The following is a 27,691-nucleotide window of genomic DNA, read 5'->3' on the forward strand; positions in this document are numbered from 1 at the left end:
AGTGGGAGGGGCAGCCGCACAATCGCAAGCCTTTTTCTTTCTTTTTTTTTCTCCCTCCCAGGCGAAGAAGTCTGGAGCGATGAGAGGGCCGCGCGCAGTGCTGCAGCTGGACGGCGCAGCGGCTCGTGGTGTGCCGGGCATGACGAGATGCTGCTCGCGGCGGCGGCGGAGCGATAATCAACGCCTTGAGTAAGTGCCGGGATGGACGAGGAGGGTTCGCCGTTGTGCCTCCTGGCTCCGCGATGGTGTCACCGCTGCTATCCGGACAGGGGCCACTGGCAGAGAAGTGAATGTACACAACTATCAGTGTCAGAATAGACGAGAGAGGGAGTAGAGGCATGGAGAACCAGAGCAGAGGCAAGGGGGACACGCCGAAGGAGGAGAAGCGCAAAGAGAAGAAGCCGAAATCTGGCAAGCTCTTCCGAAGGAAGTCGCTGAAGTCTGTGGGGAGTTTAATGAACAGAATCATCAAAACGCTGGGCACTTTGACCCACTTTGGAGACGCGGACGCGCGGGACGCGGAGGACGACGACGGGGGGTTTCGGAACGGCGCACCATGCACCCTCAGCGCGGGCTCGGGGATCCTCAGGGACGACGCACACTCGACTCGGGATCGCGCGGCGAAGGACACCTCGAGCACGTCTTCCTCCCTGTGCGTCGGCAGAGACAAACTGCTTCACCAGTTCGCAGACAAAGTCCCAGGCGTCCTGGGGCTGAAGAACCACGGGAACACCTGTTTCATGAACGCCGCGGTCCAGTGTTTGAGCAACACGGACCTGCTCGCGGAGTACCTGGCGCTGGAGCGGTACAAGCTGGACCTGAGCCAGACCCGGAGGAACGGGCTGGTGAAAAGTGACCTCGCCAAGGGAGAAGTCACGGAGCAGTTGGCCTCGCTGGTCAGGGCTCTGTGGACCCTGGAGTACACCCCGCAGCTGTCTGTGGACTTCAAGGTACCCCCGCGTGCACCACAACACCGTCTACAGGTGGACACGCGCTAAGTGATGAGTGTACTTAGTGACGCAGAGCAGCTCCTGTGATGAAGAGCTCTTGGTATTAAAACGATAAGGGCAGTTTTAGTGGTTATCAATAACTAAACACATACTCTCACATAATACGTCCCTCGGGTACCTTATGTGCAGAGCAATCTAGCTGTTTAGTCAAACGTGTGATGCACTCAGTATGCCATCAACGACACTGTGAAGTGCACAAAGTGGCACTCACAAATAAGAAGCGTCTTTTTCTTTCATGTCCAATAGCGCACAGTGCTTTTGTCCTGTGACTTCACTGTTTTCCCACTAAATTACACTGAGGCTGCAGTCTGAGTGCTCCGGGTCAACTGGTGACTGGCATCGTTTGATGAACAACCCCAGTAGCTGTGCAACGACTTTCACTTCATCGTGGCCTCCTATAGTTGTGCTCCTGCGCAGCACTAACTAGGGTTTGCTTTCCTCTCACAGCATGGCGAAGTATTGCAGTTTATTGAGAATTTTGGCCGTTGTGATGCAAAGTACGGTGGCTCAGGAAAGATTTGCTGTTACACTTCCCACTTAATAATCTTCCCTCGCTGAGGATAAGGGACTGTACAGTCCTATCAGGAGACCCGCAGGCTTTCCTTCTCTGCCCCCCCTGGAGAGGCAGTAAGGGGAAGGGGGGGGAGCAGCCGTGTTTTATCTGCCTGCAGCTCTTTGCTCTGGGTTTCTTTGAGCCATAGTTCAAGACAAGAAGTAGATCATGTGGAGCATCAAACAAAAAAACCTCCACAATGGATCTATTCTTGGAAACGCTAATCACCCTGTAAGAAACCGATACAAGTACGGCTACTGGAATATCCTGACCCAAACTGTGTTCAGGCACCTCCATGTCTTTCCTCACACTTCAACATAGCGTAAAAACAAGGAAGCCGACGTAAAGTATTTTTGCTGCATGTGAAATGCAATCAGAATCAATTTAGTATAATATTGATTATTTTGGTTTCACTTTTGCTCTCCCATCTGTTGTGTTCTCTGAAAGACTCTCCAGTCAATCAGAATCCTTACGGTCAATAATTCCCAACGTCCACGCTTTCACTGCCCTCTCATCTCATGAGACTCTGATATTTTCAGGACAACAATCCAAGGGAACAACATGGAAACATCAAGCCAAGATAAAAAAGATAGATTCAAAGAAAAGATCTAAACCTTCTCCCTCGTGTGTGATTAGATGTTTCCTGTGTTTGAGTGCGCCCTCACTCAAACACACACACACACACACATCGATGTGCCTCTTGGTTGTGGTTTCTGAACGTAGGAGGTCCAGAGTTCATACAGCTTAGGCCTTCTGAAATTGCCCATTGAGTAATACCACAGCTGCCTGGAGGCAGGCTTTATAAAATAATCAGATGGCTCCAAAGTCTTGTGTCTGAGAGGCAATATCAGCTCCCAGTTTTGGGACCTCCAGACAGCACACATCATTTATAAACAGTTCTCCAAAAACAGATAGTTTTTTACTTTTAAAGCTGAATAAATCTATTGATGTGGGAAGTTGATGATCCATATTTGCAGGCCTCTCTGAAAGGCCTCTCTGTTTTTTCAGATAGGTCCAGGTAAAGCAGATTAAAAGAACTCCCAAAAGTACCCCTCTTCCCATGTAATGAATTCTGATTAGAAATGATAAAATGGAAAGTGTTGAAAGGAATTTCTTCTTTTTTTGACAATTACCCTTTTGACAGGACACTGCGCTTTCTGTCTCCTTCATTTTAAATGAATGATGCTGCTCATGTGCACCTCCTCTGTAAAGGTGGATTCATCCTCTTTGATAAAAAGTTCTTCAAAGTTAATGAATCAGCAGCGGCCCCATCAGGAGGAAAAAACAAAAACAACCAAGTCCTGCAGGATACCTGGCACTCTGCCATGTCCCGGCACCACCTGTATTGTAGGACAAGAGAGGTGGAAGGATGCAGGCTGCTTACACAAGTGTTCCCTAAAGAGCAGGTACACAGCTGTGCTGCTTCTTGCCCTGAGCTTCTCTCCCAGATGTGTCTGCGACGTCGCAGTCGGGGGGTTGCGTTTATCCAACCTGGTAGCAGATGTGAACTTTTGATCAGGACAGTACCCGTGCGCTTTCTGCATTCCCCCCTGGCAGGATGGTTTGTTTGCACAGAGAGGCCTGGACAGGGATAAAGCCTGAAACTCAAACAGTTAACCAACGGCCAATTTATCGGTTTCCATAACACGAGAGGCCTGAGAAAGAAGGGCTGAGCTGAGCAGGAATGCCATCCTCCCTTCAGTGGATACTCATGGGCCTATTTAGGGAGCTAAATGTGTGTCGTGACGACAGTGGGTCACACTCACAGGTATGTGTCAATATTTGCCGTCTCCATGTTGATTTTGAATGATTATCTATGTTGCTGGTTGCAGATAGGCGGCTCACAGAAGATGTAGAGTAGAGCGCCGACTCCTTCCCACGGCGACGTGTAGTGAACTGTTGACGGGCAGTACGTGGAGACATTGTGGAGTAGCTCCGTTAATTTGAAGGAAAAAAGAGAGATTATGATGTGATAAAAAAATAGATATTCACATATTGAGTCAGCTTGTAACAGTTCCAGGGACCCAAGCACAATGGACAAAACAGAGTAAGCAAATAATAATCCTTTACTGGAGTAACGGCAGGAACAGAACAGACAGAAACAGGGACACAGACTATGGAACGCTGGAGAACTTGGTCTCAAAACACAAGACAATCTGGCAGAGGACAAGTGCAAGTGAGGGAACCTAAGTAGTGAGTGACTAACGAGGGAATGGGTTGCAGGTGAGATGGGCGTGAGAACCAGGTGAAGGGAATGAAGGATGATCAGGTGTGAATGACCGGGTCTGAAATGACAAGAGAGTTAATAGACAAACAGATATAATGGAAACAACTATTAACAGAAAGAAGGTGTGGAGCTGAACTGTTACAGTAATGGGTTACACATTACTAGTTAACAATGTCATTATTCATGTGACTATTTTAATTACTTTTGCAAAGTAATTTAACTTTATAAATGTTTCAAAACTGGGCAATAAAGTTGAAAAATCTGAATAGCGTGAACCTAAATCAGGAGGTTTCAACACTGATGATACCGTCAAGCTTTTATGAAGGGAATTAATATTGTCTTCTACCTGAAATAATATACTCAGATGTAAATCCCCTTGTAATCACCAACAATGTGATTAGTAATTAATGTAATTATGTATATTTTTCTCATGATCTGTAATTGACTACTACTGCACTTTGCTAGAAGTGTTGGATGAATGGTGTAAATATCTAAATGTAACAGTTCATATAGTTACATAACGGATGGACAGTTGAAATACTTAGCTATCAAGGAATGGATAAATGGTTGAAATATACAAGATTAGCTAAATGATGTAGAGGAAAGAGTGGCTTCTAATTTTGTCTTTATCTTTTAGTGAGATGATTACACACACATTGCAAACTGGCCACTGGCCAATATGCCACAGAGAGCATTTAATAAACACGGCACTTTCCACAACCTCAATTATATCTCTGAGACAATTGCCACCTTCAATAGGAGACTTCTGAAGGTAATTACTGTTATTACTTTGCTGCACAACAGCTTTAGGTTGCTGCATGCCCACGGTTCTCATGCTGTGACCCTGAACGCTTCCAGGGCATGCAATTAAAAGGATTTGCTGTACTATGTTGAATGTCTTCTGTATTTTATGATCAGTTTATCTTAAAGTGATTGTAAGGATCTAGTGTTGGATTGCAAACCGTATTGCTTTGCCAAGACTCCACCAGCAGTTGTTTTATTCATTTTTATGTTTACATTCTGCACCTGTCAGTAACCACATCTCAGAAACTACTTTGAAGACAAACGCTCTACTTCCGATGAGTTATTATCGTAGACTGTATATAAGAGGTGGACGCGGTCATCGTGACATCACCCCCTGGATTGTGGATTACGGTTTTGAAGCCTTGAGGTTGGCATTTTGAACGTCGCCATCTCGGTTCTTGGCCGTCGCCATCTTGCTTTTTTGCAAACAGAAGTAACATGAGAGGGTGGAGTGGAAAAAGAACGCTGAAAGGGACATTTTTAGGCGACAACACATTCAATTCACTTCAATGAACTCAAAACACACAGTGAAAGGGTTAAAGTTCTAAGATGAAGACACAGACAACTCCCAGACTGGGCAACGCCGTGGTCGCAATCTGTCAATCACATGGTCCCATTTAGAGTCAAATAGGCCATAAAGCATACCCTGCTTCATGGCCTATTTTACTCCATAAATATACTAAATGAACATCATACTGTATTGAAGAAGACTTGAAAATAGAGATTAGTCATTTTCTCATTGACTTCTATACAACCAGAGGAGTCGCCCCCTGATGGCCTATAGAAATAATGCAAGTTTAAGACAAACTCCAGGACTTGCCGCCTCCTCATACTGAATGTCGCTCTTTTAAAATGATCTCCAAGAAGAGTATACTGTATGCTTCACAGTGCCGGTTGTTAAAGGAGCGAAGCGTGTTTCAGTTCGCTATCTCTGCCCATCTCTTTGGTATTCAACCAGCATCTCTTCAGTGTCAGGCCTCTGACTTCATCATCAGACGTGCTACATCACGTTACGCTGTAATAGCTATTAGAGGCGTATAACATATTAGTGGATTATGAAGCAATGATTACAGTCTGCTGCTCCCTCCGCTATAATCTCTCATCGCTGCCTTTGCTTCTGCAGGCTGCCAGCTGCGGTTCATGCAGCTAATTCCTGCCTAATTGAGTCGGGTGCCATTCACATCTGAAGTGACATGATCCTGTGTGTGAGCTAAAGCAGTCCTCAACCCACTTCTAAAGGAATGCTATCTGCACAACTTTTTCCATGTCATATATTTTCTAAAATGTAGATTCTTCAGAAGAAAAAGGGGGAAGGCAATACCTTTTTTTGACCGTGAAACTTATTTAGTAACAAGCATGTATTTTTGTTGTCCTCCTCTAACAAGCTGTCACATTATACAAGCCAATTAAAGTGCCACTGCTTTTATTGTACTATTGTACTGTAGACTGGATCTGGAAAGAAACATTAAATATATTCACAGATTTCAGAAGGTTTCCTCTTTACTTCACTTGTGAACTACACCTCATGTCATAATTATGTAGATGCAAATGACACCGTCTTCCCGTGTGCCTCTCTCCTCTCCAGACTATAGTGTCCAAGTACGGGTCGCAGTTTCGCGGTAACTCCCAACACGACGCCCTGGAGTTCCTCCTGTGGCTGCTGGACCGCGTCCACGAAGACGTCAATCTGGCCTCGCACAACAACAACAACAAGACCAAAGCTCCCGGAAAGGTAGGAATCTAGCATGCCATTGCTTCACGTACTAACAGTCAACATGAGAATACGTGTATATTAACCTTTATAGCCCTTTATAGTCACATTTCATATTGGACCTTCACAACGCATGCTTAATCAGTGCATAGCTAAAACATTGGCTCGTTATGATTAAATACATGAATTAATGCATTATATATCATGATCTCCTGTGGCTTGATATAGAGCAAAGCCATATTTCATGTGATTACATAACATCTGATGAATCATCATTTTATTAATGTTGATTCACGCATGAATTAACGGGACATCATGGCAGTTTTAAACAGGTGGGTGTGCATTGTACCCGCTGTTGCCCCCCCCCCTTCCCCTAGCACATCTAACCTCAGTGATAAGGCTGTCCAGAAGTCTTTTGATAATTCCACAGAAGGCACCATCACAGTGGACTCTCAGGAGGTCACCTCCAGGTCTCTCAAAATGTGTTCTGCAGAGCAGCTTTTAAGCCAGCGGGGTGATCTCAGGTGTGCATCCTGGCTCTGTGTCTAACGTGTTGCCCCTGGACAATCGTGGCGATTTTGGTGTCTGATTTTCTCCCAGCACATGTCCTCCCCGAGGTTGGCCTGGAGGCGCGGTGCATCCTGGCACTCCTTGAATGGCCATTAAAGCAAGTTTCCATGTATTATTAAATACATGTTTTTATTTTTTAAATAGACATTTTATTTTGTCGTTTTACCGGGGTGGCATAATTAATGAGAAGGGCTACACTTGCTGTTGAGTCATTGCAAATATATCTACTTAAACTCTGTGCTCTTTGTTTCCTGAGGCACTAACTGCAATAAGTTATTCTGTTGTTTCATCATTATGGGATCGGGAGATATATAGAGATCGGGAAGTCTTACACTCCCACGGCTATGCATTGTATAATTTAAGATGGAACACCTCTTTTTCTATGACATTTCTCTGACTGACGTGACCTTTTCTTGGGCTACTTTTATCAATTAAAAGAAGAAAGTTATGTATTTTCCAGCACTCACTTTATCATTTTAAAGCCACGGTCATATTGGAAGTTATGGCTAGTCTGTAGGAGTATTCTCTGGCTAAAGTGTATGTGAATGAGGCAGTGAGACAAATTAAGTGATGGTGAGAGAAACAACTGTGTGTACGAGAGTGTATTCACCTCCATCCTCTGTGACTGTCCATATCAATGAACATCTTACTTGACAACTCCTCCACGTTTCTAATGTTGCTGTAGTTTATACATCAGTATATATATGCTTTACATCAGCGAACAATGGGGTGAGGTCTGCAGAGGACGTGGCAGGAGGTCAGACTGGAGAGCTGCTGATAAGGTCGGTCATAATGCCGCACCTCGTTAACACCCAGGACATACACCTTTGATTAAAAAAAGCCTGGATCCCTCGATATGACGACTTTAGCCTCATTATTCATTTGATTGAAGGAATGGATGAGTTTGCTCGCGTCTTCTTTAGAGCTCGTTAATTTTAACTTAGTAAAAACCCTGTTCCCGATTGGATGAAAGCGGACATGGTACACATGTTTGATGCCCAGCACCTAGTCACTGATAAACACACTGGAATTAATATAAAGTGGAGATGATGTCAGCCGGTGCCAATGAAGCTAAAGGTCTACTCTAGTGTCTTGGTGGCCAGTCCAAATGCCACTTTTGGCCCGCAGCCTAGAGTTGACAATTGTATTTTCTTATTTCCCTATTTCTCTTCAGATGGCAATGTTGGTATGCTGGTATAAAGCTTGTTGGTCCAGACTTAAATATCTCAACCAGTACCTCCAAGAACAACACCATGCATTTAAATTTTTCTTTTTCTCTAGAAAAACTGGAAAGGTGATGAGGAAGCTGGTGAGGTCAACCATCGGTTACGTGCATCGGCTGCAGCAATGCAGAATGCTGAACTATGAAGCAAATCTGTCAGTTAATTATCAGTCTTTGTTCCAACCGTCTTTGTGGTCATAGGCTTTGGGCAGTGACCAAAAGAACGAGATGGAAGATACAAGCAGAATATGCAAAGTATGCACGTGGAAGTCATCAATGCATTGATGCGACTGATTGTGTTTTTCTTAATCAGTCTGAAATAAGCTGTAGATCTCCAGTTGCTGGAGGTTCAGCTTTGTATGAAAAGTTCAACAGCACTATGAGCCTCCCATGTAAAGTCTCTGATTAGTCCATTCACTTGTTAAAACCTGTGAGGTCTTTAAATAAGAGAAGACTACAAAGCTGTAATAGAATATTCTGCAGATGAATAAATATTGCTCGCAGTGAGAGTGAAGCAGCACTGTGGCCTCTGGCCAGAGCAGACAATCTCTCGTGACAGTTGTCTCTTCTATTTGTCCAGGCCCTCTGCCATCAGCCAGTGTGGGCTCTTTGCAGACACCGAGGTTGTCATGGATTTCAGTTTTTATCAGTGAGGAAACATGTGGCCAGATCGGCCTCCGCTCGATATCACAAATGGGAGGAGAAGTAATTCCACTCATTCTGGCTCCCCGTGAATCATCCGCCTGTTATTCTTTGCGTCATCCCTCCGGTCGCTATCACACACTGTACCTCTGTAAGAATGTACAGTAAAGCTGTGGTACGCAGTGCACTATCACAGCTCCGCTTATAAAAGGAGCTTTGTGAGGGCCTCACTGAGGGCAGGAGACGGGTCCGAATCGCACTCCTCCTCAACTTTAAAGAACCATCCAGGTCTGTTTGTTGCTTCACCTCCGTGCTAATCCGCTCTGCTGCTGGAGCTCTGGTGGTGCTGGCTGGCAGAGTCGTCCAGGGTCACAGCCAGGCATAAGGGAGGCGTCAGCCCCGTTTACCAGTCCACGCACGTTCCCACTCGCAGCCAAGGAGTCTTCAAGTTCCGTCCTCTTCTGCTGCCAATGCAGGAGCCTGTGGGCTGGTGCTAATTGTTCTTATGCATGTGCCGTTAGTTACCACTTAGCACAGGAGAGCCAGAGCCCAAAGAGAGTTAAGACAAGGGTGAGTCTCTTCACTTCCCCTCTCCATCCACAGCCCTCTCGGGCCGGCGATGTCGTTGCAACCACTGAGTGTAAAGAGTAGTTGGCGCTGAAGTGTTTTGTATTTGTAACGGAGGGTGACAGATCGCCATTCTGCTCACACACAAGCAGACACACACACACACACTACACGCAGTCTAAGCGTTTACTGTTGACTCCCCACGGCTTTGACATATTCTCTCTCGGTTTGTTGATTGTTTATCGCTTAGGAAACACAGTGTGACGCTCTCACTCGCCCCGTCCCCGCTTTATGAATGTGTTTCTTTGTGAGTTGCGGGAAGAAAGAGACACTTGTTGTGCAGCCCCTGTACAGAGGAGGAGAGGTGAGACTACGTTCTCAGAGGGGAGGACGGTAAGCAGTCGTGACAGCCGGAGAGATGGGAGACAGAGAGAGAAATTACTTCTTCGATTTCACATGACGAACAGCTGTGCTGTGGAAACACGAGAACTGGAGTATTCAATTAACATTCCTCGAGGCCCAGTTAGAGAGAACTTCCTCATGCATCACAGTCACGTCTAATATCTATATATAAGTCTATATATTGAAGCAGCCTAGCAGTTGTATTAATGTCTGTACGTAGTCAACAACTGACTGTCCAATTAAATAACGTTCAATAATATCTATTTTCTGTTTTCAAATTGAACTGTATGAATAATGCATATGTACATACATATAAATACATGTTATTATCTCATTTCAAGTAAAATAAGGGATACATTTAGAAATAAAATACATTGAAATATCTTAATCTTAAAAAATAAAGTACTTAATTTTTGAAATAAGAATTTAAATGACTTGTCCTTACCCTGCAGCTTTTAATTCAGTTGTAGGGATGCTAACCAAAAAAGCCACAGTATTATGTTCTTTTGTGTGCAGATACTTTATCTGTGGTTATGGAAACCACTTGTTTACAGCATTGTTGGTCCGTTAATTCATGTGTGAGGATTCTGATCATATTGGGCTCTTAGATTGTTTATTTTCTGTGCTTCCTTTTGGATGTGAGAGGGTACGTTTGCTCAGAAGATTTGTGCTTTGTCTCGTAGTGGCGCTTCACATTGTCGCTTTTAATATTTACCACGGTCTCTGAATATACGAACCACACTGGTTTTGAAGGAAGAGTCTGTCTATTCTGCGCTAAAGTGAGGATGTTTCACATTTACAAATTAGTCTTTTTAAACCAGGTCAGGCTCTCTATGGAGAAATGACTGCACTAAATTGATCTTCATCGGGAAAAATGCATCACAAAAAAAGAAGGACACTGTATGTTGAGTGCAGGGATGCAAATTGCAAGGAATTACCATTATGGATTATTTGATTTAGTGTTTACAAATGATACAGTTGGATTTGAAATTAAGGTAAATTATCTATTTGAGCAATACATTTAATAAATATACCTGAGATTATGACAACAAGATAATGACTTTATAATGACAAGGCACTGTGACTAGCACTCACTGTAATAGTCTAAGACCAATGTATCTGTAGCTGTCACTTTAAACGGCTATTTACCAGGAAATAGGTTACGCACAAATATTTTCTCGCTAATAATAAAAACTTGTTCTTGCCTGCAGTGATTGAGCAGCTGTTACCTAGTTTGTCGTTAGCATAAACCTCTACATATCTCAGACAGCTGTCAGATAACAAATTGGTGGGATCTTCCCTGAGGGACTTTAAGAACCCATGACACGTACCACATGTTACTTAGTCAGGGGAGTTGGCTTTCTTTCGCCTTCTCGATGGGGGTCGAGAAGCCCGGTTTTCATCTTGCTACGCGTTAACAGCACAACAATCACAATGTGACCCCTCCTCCTTTATCCCTTGTGCCCTTCCTCTGCCCAGGCATTTGATTTGTGTGGTTGTGTCCTGCACAACTAGACACTGTACCGAGGTTTCAAACGTGGTTTCTTTTCACTCATCCTGGCAGCACATGCCCATAAATGCACCTCTAAACACACAGCCGAGCAGCTTCCTGTGTGTGTGGTCAGCGCCGCACCCATCTCGTGTCAGAGCTCGATGCGAATGGTTCTGTTGTGATTTGTGTGTGTCTGTGTGTGTTGGTGTGTTTCCTCTCCGCTCTGCCTTTGATTCTGTCTGACCTGCCAAGCTGAAATGGCTTCCTGTGGCTCGGAGGCACCCAGCTGGAAAAGCCTCTCGAAAGGGAAGGGTCCGAGTATGACCACTCTGTGTTTGAGGTCCTCTCTCGCCTCTGACCTAGATCACTGTTGATTGGCTAAGCACCCGCCAGACGCTAAGATGAGAGTTGTCTGTGTGCAGGGAGTAAAATGAACTTCATGTGTCCATTGAAATGTAGTCAGTATCTCTCTGTCAGGTATAACACAGGGAGATGGTTTTATTGCCTTGGGTTAGCTCACTGTGGCACAGATATAATTAACCTGCAACTATCTATCTGTTCTCTCAGCCAGCGGTGATGCATCGTGTTGTCTGGAGCAGTAAAAAGACCTTTCCATAAACGGCACTGGTACTCTGCAGGGAGCCCAGAAAACATTGTCTCATTAAGTTGAGGAGAGAATTAAAGGAAACTAAATTACCATCTGCTTTTGTACGATGTTGACTTCTCGGAGAAGCTGCATGGGTGTAATTACTTAATGAGTTCAAAACAGCTCCACGCAAAGCTTTTTAGGAGTCATTGTTTGAACTCCCGGAGATGGAGAGGAAGGAAAAAGTCAAATCAACAGATTGATTTGTTGTTTAATATAAAGAAATTCCCTCGCACACAAATCATTCAACCCTGCCGCGTCTGATTGGCAGACGGCAGCGACCCCGGCTATTTGAGTGATGCAGATCTGCTGAGTGGAGGCTTTCCAGAGAGTGTCGATTCAATTGCCTGAAACCAGGCTGACTGGAATGATTTAAACAGTTGTTAATAGAAAGGATTTAAGCAGGGAGGCGTGCCTTTCACGCCACGTCCAGTTGTGTGTCATCTTGAGTTACATTAAATCTGCCCGAGAAGATGAATAATGATCAATCTGGCCTCATCAACAAATGCCAGTTTAGAGAAAGAGACCAATAGCAAAGTACTGTATTTCTGCAATGTTCAGCCTTTGATCCTAACTCTTATCGCTGGATATGAGCGTATTTATTGTTGATTGTACTGGGTCCTAAAAAGAATATGGCAGGTACCAGAGGCTCCTGTGTGTCTCCGCTGATTGATGTGTGTAAAGTTTTCATCCTTAGCGGCAGCCACAGAAGCAGGAGGGTAATAATAAACCTCATCGGCTCAGGAGGCCGACCCGCCTTAATTAGAATTAATTTTCCCCTCAGCTTCTCCTACTGCTCTCCTAAAGGTGGGATAACTCTTCTTCAGAGACATCTCACAAAGTCCTAGTCACTAGTAAAATATGCCAGCGCTACATTTGTTTTCAACAACGTCTGTGTTGTTATGCGGGAATGGCAGCCGAGAGGCAGATAGACATGGCATCAGTGAGGTTAAAATGTTGGTGTACGTTATTGTAGGGTTAAAAGATATCGCTTATAAGAAGCTACATTTAGGAACAACGTTGTGCTCGGATGAATAATTTAATTCTAAACACATTTGTTGCTTGGATATGAATGGCGATGACACGGTAACAAAAACACAAACAATCCCACTCACATAGCGTGGTAAACGTACGGGGTCAAGACGAGTCTGGTGGCTGACATCGCTGCAGACCCCTCACGAGGCCCCGTCTGTGCCTACGAGGAGAGAAGGCCCGGTCCTCAGCCTCGGGAAGCTGGACAAGCCGCCCTCATCCTGGGTCTTTCCAAGCTGAACGAGAGCCGGCACCAGGGGAGGGGTCACATGTTGGGAACCTCCTACACCAAACAGCCGACCCTGACCCGCCGAGTTTGATCCTGCGTGCAGCTCCATCCGGTTGAAATAAACTCTCGGTTGAGTATGTAAAAGTGGCAATGAATCAGGTTTGCCCTGGTCGAGCTCCTAGATATGCTGCTATAGGCTTATAGGCTGCTGGGGGATGTTTTAGGATACTTTGTTTATTTATGTAACTTTGTAATGCTGTTCATTCTGTACACATGACATCTATTGCATCTGTCCATCCGGGGAGAGGGATCCTCCTCTGTTGCTCTCCTGAAGGTTTCTTCCCTTTTTTTTCCCCCGGTTATTTTTGGGGAGTTTTTCCTGATCCGATATGAGGTCCTGGGATAGGGATGTTGTATGTGTACAGATTGTAAAGCAAATGTGTAATTTGTGATATTGGGCTATACAAAATAAACTGAATTGAATTGAATATTGCCTTCGCCCTATGTCAGCTGGGATAGGCTCCAGCGCCCCCGCGACCCTAATGAGGATAAGTGGTATTGAAAATGGATGGATGGATGAATTGAATATCTGACTTTGTTAATGTAGTCAAAATCATCACTGACACTCATGCCAAAGGACATTCTGCCAGATATGTGGGGAAGAGAAACAAGGAACGCATATTTAAATCTTCACATTGATATGTAACACACTGCTTCTCTACTGAAAACAAGAGTGAAATGTTGCTGCCATAATGGCCTGGTTGTTGCTCACATCCAAAAGGATTGGTTTTTATCTAGCTTCATTTGTTGTCCTGAAAAGTTCTGGACCCTCATCACTGGGAACCTCTTCACCCCGATTCTGGTTCTTCCCAAGCGGAGGGTATTGGCTGAGGACGCACGCTCAAACTTCCATTAATACTTGCGAGTGGTTTAGAGTCTCCATTCCAGTTTCATGCCCCTGCGCCGTCCGTCCGTCTCATTTTCGTGACTGATATCTTCGGATCACCTCAAGCGAATTTCATTACGTCTGTCACAGAGATCCTCTGTGACCTCTGTGACCTCTGCGAACAGGATAAAATGATGACACTTTGGACTGCAACTTGACTGGTTGAGAAAAGACAGGAAATGTATGAATCTCAGGTCAGAATATTTGAGGGTTTTGCAAAGGATATTCGGTCATCTCGGCCCACGTCCTGCTTTTAAAATATGACTCATTCACATCGCACCCCCAAACAAATACACGTTTCCAATTTTCATCGACTTTCTTCGGCGATGTTGGTTGTTATCCCACCCTGTCAGTCAGAAAGTGTGTTGACAGTGCATCAAGACATCCTAAGCCAGAGGAATAGAGCCTCCCTCCTTGCCAGCTCCCCGTCTTTGCTTCCTCTTGTGTTTGATCCTGTTGCCACGTCTGTCTGATCCACCAAAGCCCCCCGACCCCCACCCACTCTGTCTCTTTCATTTCTCTGGTTTAAATTAATTTTGAGGCCTGTGCTTTCTTGTCATCAGGTTCTCGCTCCCAGACGAGCAGCATACACCCCGCCTCCACACGGCGGTTTTCTCTTTGCATGCCTCCACCTTTCAGAGAGCGGGATTCAAGGTCGTGATTGGCCGAACATTATAAACAGGATGCAACAGCTCCCAGTGAAAAAACGTCAGATTAGTACTGTACAGACTGTCGCTGCACAACAACGCGGATGTCTTGGTGGTTTTACTCGTCTTTACCACAAGTGTCTTTAAGCTTTAACTTCATATTGTAAATGATCATGTAATGGGAATTTTATATGTGAATTAACTCTTCAGTGCACCCTTGGCAGACTCCTGTGTGACTCTGTGTAACAGTGACTCTTCTTGCAAGAAGTTCTGGCCCTTCGATATTCGTCATTTCAGCTTTTAAAAGACTCAACACTGGGTGCGGACACATTTTGCGGTCACAATCAATACATTCCATCGTTGTCAAGATGTGTCCCGAAGACCCGAAAATGTCAACTTGATTCCAGCGCGGCCTCAGCTGCTTGGCACCTCCCGTCATGCCGTACTTTGGACAGGATCCACGGAGCCAGAAGGAAATCTGGTTTAATCAGAGCGGGACGACCTGCTCACAGAGAATCAGCAAGAGGGTCATGGGTGGAGATGTAATGCCAACGCAATTCTTCTTTTGTGGTGGAAATATATAAGGCACAGGAAAGATCTGACTGCATTATAGAGACGAACGCTGCATACTTTACAGCTTCTGTACGCGCAGCAGTCATTCAGTTACAACCCCAAGGTCAGTTTGAGTCCATATCTGGGCACTTTGCGTATCCCTACAAATAGCACCCCACCCAGAGTGATCGCCCGCGGGGAATAATGGGCCAGAGGGTCACAGAGAAAAGCTTCCGTCGTCCGTATCACTGGCGCTATTTATAGAGGTACGCACACAACAGGAGGCGGCGTTGAAGGAGTCTGTCCATTATTCATCAACGCTCCGTATGTCAGCTGTGTGGACTACTTTGACTTTCAGTTACTCAACAGCGCTCTCTTTTCTACCCCCATCTGTCCATATCAATACACACACACACACACACACACACACAATCTCAAACACACACACACACACACACACACACACACACACTCACACACAGAGTCTGCACACCTGCCCCACATCTCCTAGTCTCTCTGTTACGATCACCACAGGGGTTTAGGTGGGTGCTCTCAATCACTTCACTATAGTGCTTTCTTCAGCAGCTGCATATATGTCCATCCCTGTGTGTTTCCACAGCTTGTTTAAATTATTCATATCTGGGCCATTACTTGGACCGCTCGCACCCCCGCTTACGATCTATCTCCCCTGAAAACCCATCAGGACAAGGCAGGTGGTCTGTAAGTATATGGGGGGGGGCATTTCCTGGATTTCCACCACAGTGAAGTGAGAGTGCCTGAGTTCCTTTACAGTCCTTTACTCACCGAGACCAACCACTTGCAGCAACATTTTTCGGGGGGGGTGAATAATTGAAAGCTTCCCCGATGGCACAGAGTGCGCCGATAATGATGATTTTTTTGTGTGATTTTGGGGCTTTGATGCTGAAGTACAGATGACCAGGAGTCAACAGTGCTCGAGATGTGGTTGTGAGCTCCTCGTCTGTGTTTGCATCCTCACTGCTGACATGGATAATGAGTAAATGTAGTGCTGTTTCCATGGCTGCCAAGCTTTTTATAACATTGATCTCACTCTAGCAAAATACAAAGGGTATTTTTTCCTGTCGAACAATATTGTTCATGTTCACTTTTATATTATCAGGGGGAAAAAATAATTGTATTTTGAGGAGGAAGCCGTCTTTGTTTGTCAATAAGAATAACTATCTAGAGACATCAATTCCCCAAATTGTCAGTCTTTCACCATGGCATTGTGATTAACATACAGTCATGTCAGCTGGTGTTGTTTATTGTTTGGATGACGCCTTTGAGCCAGCAGCTTTCCAGCAGCGAGCTGCACAGTAATGAGCTCATCATGTCGAACTGTCTCCGTCACTCTTCCTTTTTAAATCGGCGTAAAAGAATCCCAGGCGGTGAACTCTGGCCTCCCACTGACACTGCTGAGCCAGCGGCTCCAGCCCACCACTCAGTCGCATGCTGTATCTTTGTCATTTATCTAAATCCCAGAAATCAATTACAGCACTTGGAGGTGCCAGAATGAGGGATTTGAGTTTGAATTGTGTCCTTGCTCCTTGGGCACTGGCACACGGCCCTCCTGGCATCGAGGCTTATGGATTAAGCAGAGGTAGACAATTCTCTGGCTTTGCATATCTTGGATACTTTGGCCTTGTATTTCTCCGTGTTACCTTTTCTAATGTGAGTTGCCGTGTTTCGACCATCCAATAATGCAGATCTGTTTTCCTTTTTAGGATGTTTTCTCTGCTCTTCTGTCATGGATTTAAAATATGCTCAATACCTCATAACAGCACACGAGCAATTGAATAAAAGGTTTGTAGTGTGTGCGGTTACAGCCAATAGAGTTAAACATATCGTCTTCTTCGGGAGGCTGCAGTCCTTCATTAGTGGTTGTTTTCTCAGTGTAAACACCTCTGTTATGTCTGATGGAACCATGACACACAGAGCTCTCCAGTATCCAGCCAGTTTGAGAGAAGTGGGGGTGCAATTGACCTCTCATTCAGGAAATATTGCTTGTTTATGTTCTTGTTTTCTGCATAGAGAAGTAACACAAGCAGCAGGGAAGGAGGGCCTACTTGGCTCTGATGAGTGCAAGTGCAGTGACGGAGATTAATGACGGTAAAGTGTTTGATTAGATGCTGTATAATTTACAACTTTGTGGAAAGCTGTTATTAAACCCCTCCCCATTTATGTTCCTCTCTGTCTGCTCTTATGTTTCTTTAGTTTGCTACATTACTAATGCTGCTCACCACAACCCCTCACGCTCATCTTTCTTGGAAATAGTCTTCTTTGTTTATTCCAAACAAAACACATGTATTGGCACTTTAACTCAGCTTGTTGGAAAGAAGAAAGAAGCCGGCAACATCACAAGTCCCTTAGGGGAACCCACACTGCTAGAAGGGGCCCCAGTACCTCAGAAGAGCCTCGATGGCAAAGCAATATTGATGTTGTAGGAAATGGTAGTGCAATAAAGTTAACGCAAAACAAAAGAGGAAGTAGATTAAGAGGTCATTACTGTAGGGAAAATCTTTGCTTATGCGTTGTAGACTGCTAATAGAAAAGCTACGGCTACAGTAGGTGTTATTAGAAATATACTGGCGTGTAAAGGTGAAAAATTAAATGTCACACCCCCGCGCTTTCACCATTTCCCTCTCCCTTGTGGTAGCCTTCTATCGGGCAGACTTGACTCTAAAAATAACATGTCAGATCCGTTGTCTGCCTGTTTAGTTGTGTTATCAGCTCAAAGTTGGCATATTTTTCTGACAGACAATTTCAAAGATAGCATCTCAATTTCAATTTGTTTTTGTTGCTATCTGGCCATGATCATTTAGATGATGGAGGCTTTATCAGATATCTGTGTGCATGTAACCTGCTCCACTCTCTCTTCAATGTCCAAATCCTCAAACGGCGACTGTCAACACACAGCCGACACCTCTCGACCTCTTGAAATGGCGCAGCCCAATGGCACGAGTTTCTGAGAGGTGATAACACCAACTGAGCCTGCACTCGGTGGCCTCCATGTTGCTTTGTTATCTCCAAATAATGATAGCAACGGAATCCATTATCAAATATGCGGAGGGGAAAAAAAAGGGAAGTGCGAAAAGCAGAGCCTGATGATGCGCATTAGATCAAAGAAAGAAATGGTTGGCCTTCTTAACCTTGAAATACTTTTTTAACACATTACATTGCATGTTTTGTCTGAACCAGTGACACGAAGATCAACTGGGATTTTGACAGTTATCGCATTTTGTGGGAGAAATAAATCCCTGCAATCCATGCAAAGGTTGAGAGAGGGGGTCGACATTTGCCATTGTACGTGTCTGTTGAGGCGCAATGCGGCAGGAAGGTCAGGTTTCAGTCTCGCGCTCGGGCTCAAATGCTCCGAGAAGAATAGACTCCGGATTTGAAATGGTGGTGAACTGAAAAGGACCCTCCTGTCTCTCTGTCTGTCTCTGTCTCATAATGATTTCTGAGACACACACACACACACACACACACACACACACACACACACACACACACACACGTCCTCTACTTCCCTCTCTTTCTCTTAGAAATTGTAAACCTCCTTTCTGCTGGTATGGGAACAGTGGCAGCCAGTACGGGACCAGGAGCTCCAGGAATAGTAAACAGAGAGTGAGCGTGTGTCAACAGAGACGGGTCGGAGAGTCCATTTCCGTTTGGCACCGCAGCCAGTTGTAAAAGCCCGGCTAAAATGATTATATGACTTAATGCATTCTCAAGTGACTGACCTTTTTCACCCGCCCATTGCGGAGTAGCATAGGTGCTTGTATGCCACATGATGGTCCCAAATGATTCGGTGTGGCAGCTTATTGTGACTGTGAGCACTTTTAGATTGAGGCACAACCCTTCCACAAATGAGTGAGAATATTTTTACCTTTTAGGAAATGCACCTCTTTGCTTTCTTGCGGAGAGCTAAATAAGAAGATTGACACCACTGTCGGGCCTGCGTGTTTTAAATGTGAAGCTACTGTGAGCTGCCAATTAGCATAGCTAAGAAGCTAGCTTGGCTCAGTCCAAAGGTTATAAAACCTTCAGAAATGAAAACATTATATCTTCTTTGTTTGATTCTGAGAGTGGTATTAGTCTTCTTATCTAGAGCATTTCCCAAACTGCCAAATGATTCCTTTAATGAGCCCATTGAGTAGCTATTCAACAACAATATACATTTTACGTATCACTTCATGAGTCGGAGGATTAGATGCATGGCATTAGATAAAATCTGTGCATCCTTATTACCAAGTGAAACAAATTATATTTATATTATATTAATGCACAGCGGTGATTTTGAGACACCCTTGTGTGTGTGTGTGTGCCATCCCACTCATTTGCTTTGTGGCCTTGCCTTTCAGCGATTAGTCTTTTATCTTCATCTAAGGCCAGCTTCCTCCTTGATGTGGGAGAGTAGATGAAAGTAGAGACAGGGGCTGCCCAGCGGGGTTATGTTTAGGTCAGTGCTTTCCAACAAATATGAATATGACTTTATTGCCATAGAAAAGCAAGAATGTGCTAACACTGCATGCTACGGGAGTCTCTGTAAGGTTTCCAAATGTATTTCTGCACTGCCACAAAATACAGTTTCCTCTGACTCTGATGACAACCTGGGCAACCAGCTAACCTCTAAATGATCGCTAAAGAATCTGAGAGTGTGACAGCACTGTGTGTTTATGGGTGGCCTCCTCTGTGCTGCAGGGCCCCGGTGGAGCTGAGGAGGTGACGTCTCCTGACCTGTCCCAGTCCCAGCAGCACAGCTTTGTCCAGGAACATTTCCAGGCACAGTACAAGTGAGTCTCTTCTTTTAACATTACACACACACGCACACGCACACACACACACACACTCGTGTGCGCGCCTGCCAGGAATGAAGTCAACAAATACGTCCACAACCAATCTAAAGGCCTCTTATGTCTTAGTGACCAGTTAGACGATACAGTGATTCCTTACTTCCACCATGTGGAGATGTCTTGGCGTAATACGTTCACTAAACTAATGCATAATCATAACTGCATAACTTTGCACAGCAGGGCTCTCAATCATTGGATTCCTCCACATTTTGAAGCAGTGTGCATGGGGCTTTAGTAAAAGCGATAGTTTGTAAGAGTTTGAAAGGTGCTTTCTTTTTTGACCATCAGGCAAGCCAACAAATACTAGTAAAATGAGTAAGATCTTCTGTAACCATTGTTGCATTTCAGCATGGTGGAATTAGCAAGCTAGCGAGCTAACTAGTGGTCATCTGGCTAGTTAGTAAGCTTGCACATTGCCCCATGCTTTAGTGCTACACTGGTTACTCCACATCGCTCTGGAGAAGGACACGCTAACATTAACCCAATAACTAGCCAGCCATCTGTCTCCTGATCTTTGATGAGTCTTCACTGCCCAGCTGGTGTGAATAAGCTCCAGAGGAACACTAAACTTTTTGATTAGTTGTAACTTTCATTTTCTGCCTCTTTTGCAAAAGAATCCCAACGACAATAACTTGCTGCCAGTCTGCCACACTTCATCAGTAAGTGTCTTGTGACTTGTGTTTTGTTGGCTTGTGTTTACTGTTTACTGCCCCTCAAGTGAAAAGTCACAGACTGAATAGCCGCTGCAGACACATCTGTCTAAGATTAGTCCTGTGTTTGGTCAGTGAGCTGCTCCATCCAGACAGTGCTTTTACACAGAGGTCCTCTGAGATACAGATACCTGGCTAGTAGCACAGTAAATCTGCACAGTAATTAACAAACATGTAAGAGTAGTAATAATAAAAGGTCTGATGAAAACCTGCCCTGGTAGCAGCTTGATGTCCTCATGAATCCCATCAATCGGTCATCCTCCGCCTGAAGAGGCTGTCAAATGTTACATGAAATGTACACCTGTGAGCTGTGGCCCACTGGGAGAGGAGTGTCATTCAGATGTCAAGAGGACCAACTCATCTATGCGCCAATTTCAAGTGTTGGTCTGGTCCAAGAAAATATTAGTTTGCACTGCAGATTTATTGCGCTCATGTAAAAAAAGATAATTATTCTCTGGTTAATGACCAACACCCACTGGAATCCATAAACCTGACCGATTGAAGAGGTCCTAGATCCAACACCGCAATCTGAACTATGTTGGATTAATAAATTCTTTAAAAGTACTACGGCCAGACAGAACTGCTAATATCTCGTTTGTCTCTACCATCCGTTCCTCTGAAAATTGCCATCTCTGCGTGACTGTCAGTAATACATCTCTTAATTGCCACCCTCACTGTCAAAAGTTTCAGCTGTGATAACTCGGGTGTGTCTAGACAGGAAGCAGCCGTCATGACAGCCCAAATGTGTTCCTCTCACCCACTCAAACACTGTGCTAGCCAGGGAGAGTGAGTGGGGTGGAACACAGAGACCATCTACATGAAGCACAGACGTTAGAGAGGGACCATACACAGTAAGTGTACAGTCGGGAGGCTATTTAACAATGCAAAAGAAGCATGCATCACCCTGGAATTGGACTCTGAGCAAATACTTCCTGATTCCTGTCCCTCTCTTCTCCTCGGAGTCCCGAGGCCCTACCGCTGCCCGGGCAGCATTCACAACGCGGTGTCCGATGCGATCCAACATCTAGACTTGACAGACCGGAGAATAATCCTTGTAATAGTTAGTCCCTGTGCAATCACCATTCTAAGCGTTCAAACAAGTTACATCACTGTCCGAGCGAGCCGAGACGAGACTTGTTTGATCTTAATTTATGTTACCCGTCGTCAGACTCCGGAGCAGGTCAACAGACCTGTCATTTTCAGCAGAGTGAAGCACAGCTCTCACCTGTTGTATACTTCCACTGCTCTTTACCCTCTCTGATCAAGGAAGCAAATCTTAAATTAAATGGAAGACTGGGATCTCTGGGCAGCCGAGCGTTTCAGATTGCAGACGCGGTGCAGTTTCAGCGCGGCTCGTCTTACCGTCGCGCCGCTTTCTCTGAGAGACCCTGCTCGTCTCTGAATCAGTCGGGCTGCATTGGTTTTCTCGGATGATTTGTTATGACTTGAGCGATTGGGTAACCGCAGTTTGCCGACCCGGTAAGGGTTCCATTTACGATATGTGTGCGTTATAATATTTCAGTTAGTGAATGAGGCACACATTAAGGTTTGTGCCTTTTCCTATTTCGGAACGTTAGTGTGGTGAATAAACTGAGCGTTCATCCCCCACCAGGGGATATGCTGCCGGGCTTAGTGAGAAGAATTAGCTGCCAACCTGTTTAATTTGATCCTATTGAGACTTTTTTTGTTTGTATTGCCTCTCTTAGGAGAGAAAATCAATTAGCTATAGATACCTCTTCAGCATGGCTGCATTCCGGCACACATACCTCTCCTCAACCTTTTGCATCCTTCCTCCATTAGAGCGTCACCAGAATATCACCTCTTCCTTTGCTCTTTTTCTCTCTTTAAGTGTTTTCGAGCGGTGCAGGGCACATCTATGTTTTAGTGCAGGCTGAGTGTGATTTGTATGCATGGAGTGCAGTAACCCTCACTGTTTCCTGGCGAGAACAAGACATCCGTAGGGCAGCCATTCTGCTCTGCCAAGAGGGAGAGATCCACTAAGAGCCAGTGTCAGCTGGGCCTGCTTGAACAGAGCTTTATTCACTCCCCCATCTCCTCCCCCGCTGGACCCGTCAGGTGCCGCCCTATAAGGAAAACACATTGGAACAGTTCATCTGTGGCTTAATTTCCCATGGTAGGATGTCTTGTGAAGGTTGTAAAGATTCAACACACATACGCTTGTGGAGTTATGTAGGGAGAGGATGGGGAGTGTTTATGATTACAAAAGACACTTTGAAATGAATCAATTCATTTTCTTGATTTACTCAAAATATATATTTATCATGATGTAGAAGACATGATTGTTCTTTATGTGATATTCGAAGTCTCCCAGAGTACTTACACTCTGTGCATTTTATTCTCCACACAAGTCTATTTTCAGTTTTTGTGCAGCACCGTGCTTCGTGTCACAGTGGCAGCGGAGAATTTTAAGTTATTCCACCTCACACCGTTGCAGATTTATGTCCATCATGCTGCCGATAAAAGAAATTAAATCAAAAAGCGATTCAGAGTAATGGCGTTAGCGCTGTACCCTGTCATTAAAATCCATTAATGATGAGAGATTTCACTGCTACTGTAGTGCTACCTCCTCAATGACCTTTCTGCTTTTTATTTCTTATTTATTTGGGTATAATGTGTTTTGGGAACATGTTTTACTTGAGCAGAGATGCTCCCTTTCAGCAGCCCCATCCGTCACTCAGTCATACCAAAGACCTGCAGTTTTAATGTTGGAAATGAGACGTTGCTTTCTCTCACTAAAGGATGCGTCTTACTCAGAGTATGTTTTTTCAATTCCCTACCCAATCTTTTTTATTTAATTTTTTCTTCCGTTTTTGCACTAAATATTTTTTTCCAGCTCCACTTGTCACTTCTAGAAATACGAGTGGAAAACATCTACTGAGGATGGATTGAGCCCGGCAGGTTTACGTCAATGGATCTCAACCCTTTTGGACTGGATGTTATTAAACACTATCAACCTGATACAAATGAATATTGTGACAATTTAAACATTATGTTTAGCTAACTTTATCAGTTCTAGCTCACTGTTCAGACACACTGCTATTTAGATCACAACATGTAGTTAGTGTGAATATATATATTCTTTCATCATATCTTATTTAGATTTCATTTAAATGAGCTAAGCTACTAAACATCTTTCCATGTATCCTTGGGCAACTGCAGGAATACCACTTGGGGTATAAGTACCTCCGTTTGTGTATCACTGGTTTAGATGGAGATAGCTTAATTAAATGTGTGCAATGTATTTACGGTCTACACACACCGATGATTCTAATTCCTGTAATCAAAGAGGTTGATCGAAGGCACCTATTCAAGATCACTTAATTATTGAGTATTTACAGAAAGTCTTATCCAGGAAATCCTGCACGGATTAACTCTAAATGCTGCACAAAAGATTTAATTAAGTTGCAGGACAGTTTACAAGATCACTTCCAGCAATCTGTCCATTGGCTTCAGTGGGCTCTCTGACTCATTGTTCAGATAATTAGCTAACTGGAATATGTTCCCCCCTGTGTAACTGAGTTGGATTCATTGAAAGGAGTCTAATTATGAACAAAGGGTCTTAATGGAAAACTATTGTAATAGGAAATGACTGCTGCACACATCTGGTTAGTGGTCTGCGTCCCGGGCATTCAGATGCAAACGAAGAAAGGACCTCACTTAGAAAAGCTCTGCACTTTTCTCTGCTTGGGATCCTGTACCGGCATCAGCGTAATGGCAGCGTTAGAAGCACTGGTGAGAGTGATGCAACAAGATGGAAACAGCTTCTGCTGGTTCCTCTTTATAGCCCAGGGTGCTTTTTTTAATACAATTTACCGCCCCACCCACACGTCTCTCTCAATTCCCACCATTTACGTCACTCGTCTTTTCCGTTCTCACAATCGAATCAAGAGGTTCTGCGTGTTCATTTTGACCGTGTCGATCACTTGGGTAACGAGATTAAACGTTCTCCTCTCCTGCCAGACTTAATCAGGAGGACATTGAGATTAGTTTGGAAGTCGTTAGTGTTTCAAGACTCATGTAAATGTGTGCTTTCTTTTCCTCAGATCTTCACTGACATGCCCTCACTGTATGAAGCAGAGCAACACCTTTGACCCGTTCCTCTGCATCTCACTCCCAATTCCTCTTCCCCAGACCAGGTGAGACTGCAGTTTTTAATCCACAGGCTCTCACTCAAAATACCGGTGCTGGGTCAGTGTTCTTGAGCTTTAAACTATGACGCTTGAGGTGCGTCATACTATATGCTTGATACATGCATTGTGTCTTTTCAAAATAAACTTAAACCGTTTTCACATGACGTTAAGGCAACAAAAGCACTTTGTCTGGTATATTAAAAGAGCATTGTTAAATTAACCTGATTGACTGGTGACTCAGACTAGCCACTTTCATGACAAACAGTACAACAAAACAAAAAATTTAAAAAAGTGATTACAAATATGTCAACAGTGCCTTTTTGTTCACACGGGACACAAACAGCAGTCTCCTAGGTGAAAGTCCTGTGTCTGTTAAAACTCAAAAGGAATACTTTGGCATTTTATTCCCTTTCTTCCTGGGAGTTAGATATGGATAAATATCTCTCAGAAATCTGTCTATTAAACATAAGGCTACAGCCAGCAGCAGTTAGCTTAGCTTAATACAAAGAATGGAAATAGGGAAACAAGGAAGTTAGGGAAGTTACTGCATTGTTCCAAGAAATAGTCAAACTAATAACTCTCTGTAAAATCAGAATGTGTAATCTATCTGTCTATTGATATACAGTGTAAGGCAACAGCCAGCAGCTCGTTAGCTAAGCTTAACACAAAGAATGGACCCAAAAGGAAATAGCTAGCATGTACCTCTCATACTTTATTCATGGGGAATTATATCTCAAACACACACAAATCAAAATTTAGATTTTTTGTAATATGTTAAACTATGACTGGGACACACTTCAAATGTTGCACATATTAAATAATATATAATTGGTGAGCTTTGGAAGTGCTGGTAGGTGACTTGTGTTACTTTTGGACAGAGGAAGCTCTTTGTGCTAAGCTAGGCTAACCAGCTGCTGGGTATATGGTCAAGTGGCTTCAGGCCAATCACTTTCCCAAAATGGGAGATGCAATTTGTGCCCAATAATAGACCTAAGGAGTGCTACTCAATTTCCAGCTATACTGTACCTTGAACATTCAGATATGAGAATGTATAGTGTAACCTTACATCTAAAAGTTAGCTTTTGTCAGAGCTTTCTAAGGCTCTACTCATTCCTGTGGTTGACTCAGAGAGGTGTGCTGATCACTGTTTTTTTCTTGCTAGTTATTTTCTTCCTTTTACTTTTTAGTCTTTTGAAATAAGTCACTCAAGTTCAGCCAGCATCCCTTCTAATTTGGGAAAAAAAGTTTTTAGAAGCTTTGTTCTGACAGCGAGCCAAGTCGAGAGTATTTAGATACCAGCCTCTCTTTTTACTGTGCGGCAAACAGAGTGATAGAAACACTTCTTAGGGATAAACAAGGGAGAGAACAGATGGATTGTCTTTGAAAATACTTTTTTAATGCATCTCTCTGTGTGAAGAGTTCAGCTGACTTCCAGCCTGATCATGTCTGTAAAGCCGTAAACACATATTGTTTGTTAGCAAACATTTTCTTTGCCCAGCTATCCAGACGCTGGGCTCCGTCCATTGGCCGCCATCTGCTCTTTGCATGTTGGATGATTTTGTTTATACTTGATGTAAAGCCTGCCGCGTGAACGTAACATGGTCCATTAATCAAATGAGTTTGCACGTTCGGGCTGTAAATATCTAATCTAGAGGCAATGTTTGCAATTTGGACGGAATATTGCATTAAAAAAATAACGGCGGTAAGTCACGAAAATTGTTAGCAACTGCATCTCAAATTTATGGTGTGACCAATAAACCGAGCGGTTTAGCAGTTCCAGTGTTTTGTTGTGTCCGTGCTGGTATGAAAAATACAATTGGCATAAATTGGGGATACCTCATTGAGTTGAGGCCAATTACTGAACTTTTCCTGTGCTCTCTTTCCTGTTCTGCACACAAATCTATGAAACAGGAGTAAACATGTTGGTGTCAGATTTCACAATACTTCTGACTGACAAGAACCAGTAGATTTATGTATAACTCATGTTGTTAAATCTTTAAACTGGCTTCCAGTTTGTCCCAGAACAATTCTTCAAAGTCTTTCTGCTAATTTAGAAACCACTTCATGGGGCCCAAATATATTTCTGATACGCTTGCACAATGCACTGATACATGAAGTCTGTGTGAAGCTGAGATGTCCATCTATATTTTATATTGAGTAAAAACAGACAAAACATACAGAGCAAATATAGCAGCAATATAGCATGCAATATTTGTTGTGTACAGAATAGATCAACATTATCATATTACAGTACAGATAATCCGAAAGTTTAAGACTGAAATCTGTGTGTTGGGAGGATAAATAGATAGAGAGATCAAGCCTTACCCAATATGATATAAAACAGACTACTATGGGGACTGCTTTTTAATACTTTTTTAGACTCTCTGTGATTCCCGTCCCGAGTCGGATAGTCAGCTGGTCCAAAAAGAACCCTGTTAGTAGGAAAATGGTCCACAGGGTAAAAACACCTGCAAGTAAATCTGTTTGCTCAGCTTTAGTTAAGGGGTCGAGCAGCTAAACCAGAACATGGGACAGACCTTCATTGACCTTGATTGTGTATTCGTTATTTCTCAGAATGCACACATTGGGAACGTAGAAAAGCGTCCTCCTTGCCTGCAGAGTAGCGCGTAATCCTAAGTTCGTGCTGCAGACTGCGAGTAGTCATCTGTCCTGCCGCTGGACGTCCTCTGCTTTTATTTCTCTA

At 43.9% G+C, this 27,691-nt stretch overlaps 1 protein-coding gene across 1 annotated transcript in view; it reads left to right on the forward strand.

Moving 5' to 3' along the window:
* The first annotated feature begins 338 nt into the window (after window positions 1–338).
* Window positions 339–27,691, forward strand: part of usp43b (ubiquitin specific peptidase 43b) — a 53,861-nt gene continuing 26,508 nt past the window's right edge. Inside the window, exons 1-4 of the mRNA XM_034539710.1 lie at window positions 339–950; window positions 6,180–6,326; window positions 19,975–20,066; window positions 24,901–24,993. Coding sequence (XP_034395601.1) covers window positions 339–950; window positions 6,180–6,326; window positions 19,975–20,066; window positions 24,901–24,993 — 944 coding nt within the window. The remainder of the gene's footprint in view (window positions 951–6,179; window positions 6,327–19,974; window positions 20,067–24,900; window positions 24,994–27,691) is intronic.

Source organism: Cyclopterus lumpus, chromosome 8 (assembly GCF_009769545.1).
Source record: "Cyclopterus lumpus isolate fCycLum1 chromosome 8, fCycLum1.pri, whole genome shotgun sequence".
Taxonomy (NCBI): Eukaryota; Metazoa; Chordata; class Actinopteri; order Perciformes; family Cyclopteridae; genus Cyclopterus; species Cyclopterus lumpus.